At 40.3% G+C, this 7,500-nt stretch overlaps 1 protein-coding gene across 1 annotated transcript; it reads left to right on the forward strand.

Annotated features, from left to right (window-relative positions):
- Positions 1–1,361: 1,361 nt before the first annotated feature.
- LOC138040472 (uncharacterized) lies at positions 1,362–2,181 on the forward strand. Its single transcript, XM_068886194.1, has 2 exons — positions 1,362–1,389; positions 1,439–2,181. The coding sequence occupies exons 1-2, from the start codon at positions 1,362–1,364 to the stop codon at positions 2,179–2,181; spliced, it is 771 nt and encodes a 256-aa protein (XP_068742295.1).
- Positions 2,182–7,500: the final 5,319 nt, after the last annotated feature.

Raw genomic sequence — 7,500 nt, forward strand, 5'->3', positions numbered from 1 at the left:
GAAAACAGTTTGTGCCATATTACGAGGTGGCTAAACTTTCCTTAATTTTACTCCATTAGATACGTAGAGAAGAACACAAGGTCCCACTCCTTGTACCGTCCATATGGGAGTGATATCCCCAGTTAACTTCATAACAGGCCAAAGTCAGTCATTGACTCTGCCAGGCAAAAGATGGACCTTGCTCATGAGATTCCATTTCCCATGCAAGCATTTTTTTGCCATATTTAGACATCATCCACAATGGGGATGGGACAAATTGCCTGATGATTACACAAACTCTCCTTTGCTTACTCTCGATGAGGCCATTATAGGGCATGGAAAGCCAACCAACAGTGCCACTTCCTCCCATGAACTTTCATGGGGAGATTACAGCATCAACCACACATTCATATGCAAACCTCCCAAATAAAAAAGTTTGCTCTAAAGCACTGGGCAGCATTTGCAGAGAAACACTTCATGAAATTAGACAACTGACCTTTCTCATAGATGACTTGAAGGAGCTGGAATCCTTAAAAACAGAGCTGCAGGGCATATACCAGAAGCTGAAGATGATTGCCCCCTCTAATGGTGGTTTGCAAGTAAAAAGTGGAGAGCCAGAAGTAAAGAAAAGAAAGCTCAGACAAAGTGATCACCCTGGAAAGAAACTCCCTAAAACATGTCCACGAAAACACAAATTCAAAGGATGCCATGGCATTAAGGCTGCAGTGATGAGGAATACATTCCAAGTACATGTCCCCGTTCCCACAAGCTCAGTGCACATATCTGCCAAGACAGCACCAGTAACCTTCACCACAGTGCCATCAACTACCACTACAGTGCCAGCAACCCATGTCAGAGTGCCATCAGTCCCAAGGACTGTACCAGGAACCCCTCCCACAATACCAACAACCTGCACTACAATGCCAGCAACTCCCAGGACTATATCAGCAGACTTCACTACAGTGCCACGTACCCCTGCCGTAAGAAAACCAACAACTGTCATAGAATCAGCAAGCACTATCACAGGATCAGCAACCCTAACCACAGCAAGGGAAAGAGCGCCTAAAGAACCAGTCACCTATGTACCCGAAACCCCACCATTCGTACCAATGACTGCGAGAACACAACCTGTCACAGTATCATCACCCTCCTTCAAAGTATCAGCAACCACCACAACAGAGCCAGCTGCAACAACAACGCATAAAAACCCCACCCAGGTGACTGCAACTGACAGCAACACACCAGTAGCTCCAACCATAGGAGTAGAAACCTTCACAAGGACAACCTTCTTGTCATCCAGTGTCCCATTACTGAAGAAACAAATACCCCCACAAAAACATTATCCTATTCCACCACACCTCCCATCTTAATTCTTGATGATGATGAGGATCCATGCAGTTCTGTCATATGGCTTACTATAAACAGTGCTGATAATACTGAGTACTCACTCTCTACAAAGAAAGTAAGGATGGAATATCGACACCTACCTACTGGCTGAATGACTCAGAAATGTATGCAGCCCAAATACTGCTTAAGACATCTTTCCCACAAGTTGATGGCCTCCAGGATCCTGCTGTCAGAGGCCCACTAGTAATACCTGCCACCTCTGAGTTTGTACAGGTGACAAATGTTGGCAGGTACTGGGTGTGCATTAGTACAATTGGTTGTCAGGCAGGTGTTTTCAAAGTGTTTGACAGTTTGTACAAAGATCCAAGTCCACTTTTGATTGACCATGCTTGCCGCATGCTGTTGTGCCCTTTGGACACTGTAACATTTGTCAATGAGAAGGCGCAAAGGCAAGTTGGTGGCAGCGGCTGTGGGTTGTTTGCCCTAGCATTTGCTACTGACTTGCGTCACGGTTTAGACCCATCCACACAGACATACAGCCAGAGCCAGATGCGCCAACACTACATAAGCTGTCTGGAATCTGGGCAAATGACTCCTTTCCCCAAGACAAGCAAAAGAGTGCAATACCAGCTGTCATGCATGAGGACCTCTGTGCCAATCTACTGCCTCTGTAGGCTGCCAAATGATAAGAAAGAGTATGTGGAATGTTTTACATGCCTTGGCTGGTACCATCCTCACTGTGCCTCCATACCAAAGTGGGCAATCAAATCAAGGCTACAATGGAGATGCCAGAATTGTAAAGTTAACAGACAAAAAAAGGGATTAGAAAAGCTGCTATCATCAGTTGATAATTAAAGTAGTTAATTGTGATAAGTAATGTCATTTGGCTTTTTCCCATAACAAATGTGTTAATCTTACTAACTAGTTTTGCCCTATAAACCTACAGTACTGAAAAGCAAACACAGTACCCAAAGAAATTATCGAAAAAGAACGGAAGATATTGACCAGAGGTGCAAAGATACTAATTTTATTTTCCAATGGTAAATCTAGCAAAAAAATAAAAACATTATTGATATCTTCATGATAGAAGATATGAAAAATATATATGACACCTCTTTCTGGATGTGGTCTTGTACCCTGGATTATTTTTCAGTAAAACATTGACAAACAGAATGGTCGGAATTGGTTATCTCTAAATCAGAGTATACGTTAACATTCATTTCTATCCAGGCCATTTGGAACCCTACCTGAAACAAACACAGATTACACCTTTGTTTTTGCTTCTTAATATTGGCATGGTGGAGCCCGATGTGTTTTCAAGGCCAACTTAGACATGTATTTACATGTATTAGTCTCCTTTTCACATACAAATGTGATGCATGGCTACTATGCTAATATTATTGGGTGCACATTTGATTGCACTTGCAAAGGAACACTTTACAGTATCTTGAGTATGACTTTCATTTTGAGTTTCATTGTTTCCTTTTTATTTAACCTCAAACCATGACTTTCACAAGTGATAAAAACCACAACATCACCACTTCACAATAACAAAAAAACAGTTCATTATAACCATGGTTATCCTTGATGAATACTCTTATGTGTTCATAATATTACTACAATCTTTCTAAAATAACGAACTGGAGAAGTCTGAAGGAGATGGTATAAGTGCTAGTGGTCAGTACATACATATCCTTCTAATCCAGAGCAAGGGGAAAGGATTAGTCAACTGAACAGGTTCCTACAGTTCTGGTTAGTGATCGAATCCAGAATCTAACTAACCCATTCTCCTCAGAGGTGACCCCATAAACATTGACGTGTAAAATCATCTGGCGCCCCACTCTTAGGAGAGAATGGGTTAAGGAAAGTAATGCATTGCTGTAAATTACATGATTGATAACTTTTTAAGTGATATGTATGAAGAGATGTATGAAATAATGATTATTAAGAAGTACTGAATCATATTGGTTAAGGGTTGACCTTGGTTTAGGATGAGGTTAACAAAGTATATATTGGTGTATGTTAACCGTCCCATAATTTTGAGACTTGTAATTTATTACACCAACAAGGCAAATGGAAACTCGTGCAAGGATTAAAGCTTCATAAATCTTCAGGACGACGTAGGGCCTAGAGGCCTCCTTCACCCGATGATTTGTCTTTTCGCTTGAGTAGAGGACACTACATAACATAGGGTGAGGATGAAGTTGACAAAGTATATATTGGTGTATGTTAACCGTTTCATAATTTTGAGAATTGTAATTTATTACACCAACAAGGCAAATGGAAACTCGTGCAAGGATTAAAGCTTCATAAATCTTCACGATGATGTCGGGCCTACCCAATGATTTGTCTTCTTGCTTAAGTAGAGGACACTACATAACATAGGGTGAGAATTCTTCTTTAGTGTTGAGTAATCATGAATATTACAGATTTTTTGTGTTCTTCTTCCTTTTTTGTGTTTTTTTCGTTACTGCGTTACATTTTAGTGAGATGCGGCGGTTCCTGGTTTAATATTAAAGCGTCAAATATTCGGGGAATTATCTTAGCTTGAATGAAAAAGCCAGGTAAATTTGATCTTTAGGATTGGTCTACTCACCCTATGTTATGTACTGTTCTCTACTCAAGCAAAACGACAAAACATCAGGTGAGAAAGGCCAACGACGTCGTGAAGATTTAAATATTTCAACACGCTTCCATTTGCCTTTTAATGAAATAAGCTGCTTGGCAATCCATGCTTGCGAACAAAGAGGAACACTTGTCGGTAAATTACACTGGGTTTGCAGTTTCTGACATCGCATGAAGTACAACCTCTCTCTGGCTTGTGTCGCCATATTATTTTTTTTCCGGAAACACGATGATGACGTCATGGCGATGGTCGGAAAATTACGATTTCTTGGCTCTACTTCACCCTATGTTATCTACTGCTGACCTCTTGTGTATGGGTACTCATATTTGAAACTTTCAGGTATTGTCTGATTAACAGTCTCCCTGGTAGCCCATATAGGTAACTGATTAAATCTTGAAAATAGAAGGTCAACCCATCTCGCAAATATTCTTGACACTTCGGATGTGATTATCTCAAACTGGTCGGCTCGAACTTTCTCTGGGACATTTGCCCTCAGTCTTAAGAGTGTCAAGAAAAGTTCGTCTGCTGGAATTATCTACCACTTTTTGCCATGCTTCTCAAGGTCTTGAAGTTGAAAGTTACAGTTGTTGGACCCCCAATAATTAAGCTGCGAGCATGCACAACAATAGCCATCAAGAAAATCAAATAGAGCTTTGAACAGTAAATAATTATCAAGACCTGTGTAAAACTGCATATCACTGTCCGATAAAGCAAAACGCTCCCCTCCAAATCTTGCCATCGTTATCTGTTGCTCCAGCTGTAGCTTTTTGTGTTCAAAAAAGCGTAATACATGTTTTTATTGCATCTAGTCTGTCCAGGTCGTTCACTGATTTGATTTCTGATCCTTCACCTTTGTCTTCATTGGATTCCTCCTTGTCGACTCCATTAATTCCGTTGTTTTGTGTGGATTCCATCACAGTATCTTGTATCATGGTATCTATATGCCTTATCAAAAGTCTTCTTGCTTTTTGCTTAGGTCTCTCATGTGACTTCTTCAAAGGGAAAACCATGGGTACGGCGTTTTGGTAAGACTTTTTGCCTCCTAGGAAATGAGCACTACATGTACACACACTGTGGCCCGTGTTCGGTGAAAAGTTCTTTCTAGAAATGTTAAGAAGCCATTTCCTTCTTAATTTCGGGTCCTTTGGAAACACATAAAAGGAAAATTGGCCTGTGTTTATTGTTAATTGATAAAACACCCCGGAACACAACATGTATAACTACCTGGAAGACTTTCCGCCATACGGTTTTCTTTACTACAACTACCACAAGCCTTTGCACGTGTGACGTTATAGTGAAAATGGCCTATTGACATTCTGAGCACTAGCTTTCACGCATAGCGTCATGTGACTTTTTATGTAAACAAACCTCGAAAGTTAGGACATACAACACACAGTGAGATGGTGTGGTGAGCAGATATGAAATGTTAGTTTCTTTTTGCATTGGACTTGGAAATGATGCAACAGAGACACTAGTCACTTCAATGGTATTTTGACAGGATTGACGCGGGCGAGTCTGGTTGTTCCATCTTCGATCGCTGGGCGGACGGAAACAAAATGCATTCGTCGCCTATGTTATTTACGAATTAACCTTTGTGTATTAAAATTGTCATATATATATATATATATATATTCACTTCAAGGTCGGTAACAAAACCCGAATAAAAGTGATTTATTAGCTGCATCAGAGACAGAGGTCATTTCCACCGTTTATTGCGAGTTGAAGAATGGTCTTGACTAAAAGGCGTGCTTCTGTTACACGTAAAAACGATTCCCGAAACCCAAAATCATAGGTAAGAAATGTGAATACACTACTAGCTGTATAGTAGTCTACACTTCGTTGTTGAGCTATGTTACATATTCTCTATTTATCTGTCAGCTGTTGTTGTTTACGCGTGTGCATTAAAGCAGGTTTGCTTGGGAGTAGAACCCCATGTTGGACACCTGTATGTTTTGGTTGTGTGTTTCATCTAGTTTAATCTGACCCTGTTTGGAACCATAGACTGGTTTCTCCATATTTAACACTGGCGACGAGGATGGGATTAACTGAAAAAGACTGAAACAGTGAATAATGGTGGCAGTTAATATCGACATCCAAGGGAATTCGTCAGCGTTGGCACCACGTTGGAAGAAATGGCTTCAATCATTTCAATACTTTCTCGTAGCCAAAGGAGTGGTGAATGAAAATTTTGAAGAGGGGTTTGATGATGTGTTTCCCGAGGAGCGCGCTGTTCCAATGTGGTCTCCAAAGTTGACATGTGGTACGTCAACATATTCAAGTGCTGCTACCTGTGTGCTGGAGCCAGAAATAGTCACCTTGTAAGGTACCTATACAGACACCGAAACCAGTTGCAGTACAAGCTTCCGTGCTTAAGCACAAGACCCCGAATTGTGTCCCAGCACAGCCGTCAACTCCAAAGATCCAGACTCAGACACCCGTTGCAGCGAGGAAGTCAGCTTGTATGCTTGAGTTGCCTAACGCAGTTCCAACACTTGAGTTGGATTCTTCGTCTCAAGCACAAAGTCCAAATATGTCAATTTCAAGAGATTTGCCAAATAGGGCTGAGCGCAGATATTCCATCAGGCAGAGAAAAGCATCTGTTAAGCTAAATCTGTGACATTGATAGTAGTAAGGAACATTTTTAGGGTTGGACACTGCCTGAGCTCTAGAGACATTTAGGTTTGCCTTTTTGTTTATGTTTACAAGTTTTTAGTGACTTGTTAGTTTTTTTACATTTTGTGAACTTGGCCAAATACAGTGTCTTCAGTAGTTAAGTGCTTTCACATATAGAAGGGCAGGAAGTGTTCAGTATTCGCTATTTATCTGTCAGCGGTTGTTGTTTACGTGTGCGCATAAAAGCAGGTTTGCTTGGGAGTAGACCGCCATGTTGGAAACTTGTATGCTTTGGTTGTGTGTTTCATCTAGTTTAATCTGACCCTGTTTGGAACCATCGACTAGTTTCTCCATATTTAACAAGCTATAATTATATATCGTGCATACCATCAACCATGGGATCAATGCAAACTGAAAAAGTTTCTTCACTGAAGGTGAGAAAAACTGAAGAGGTTTTATTTTTATTACATGGAACAGTATTTGTGACCTTCTGTTAATTGGAATGACACATATCTACATTACTGTTAGGGAGATTTCCCTTAAAAGAAATTATCTATTGAGTTTTGGCGAACCATGCTAAAAAACATTGTCAAATTACCAGTCGTAATTCATGAGAAGTTTAAACTCATTATATTAGATGATGCATCTCTTGCTTCACACGATTTTTACATTACTTATTGTTAGCATGAAAGCATGAAATATTCATTTCAAGTACTATTTTGAACTTCTATTATTATTATTATTATTGGCACACACATCAGACATGAAGCCAGGGTCATCGGTCACCTAAACAGAGAAGATTCCTTGTTTAGTCCACACAACAAATTGCCAACATTTCAGTCCACTTACAAACATTTCAAGCTGTTGCTTTCAATGCAAAACCATCACCATTTGTGTTGCCACAAACCGATCTCTGTTTTTCCAGTAACACATAT

The sequence above is a fragment of the Montipora capricornis genome, chromosome 3 (assembly GCF_036669925.1).
Source record: "Montipora capricornis isolate CH-2021 chromosome 3, ASM3666992v2, whole genome shotgun sequence".
Taxonomy (NCBI): Eukaryota; Metazoa; Cnidaria; class Anthozoa; order Scleractinia; family Acroporidae; genus Montipora; species Montipora capricornis.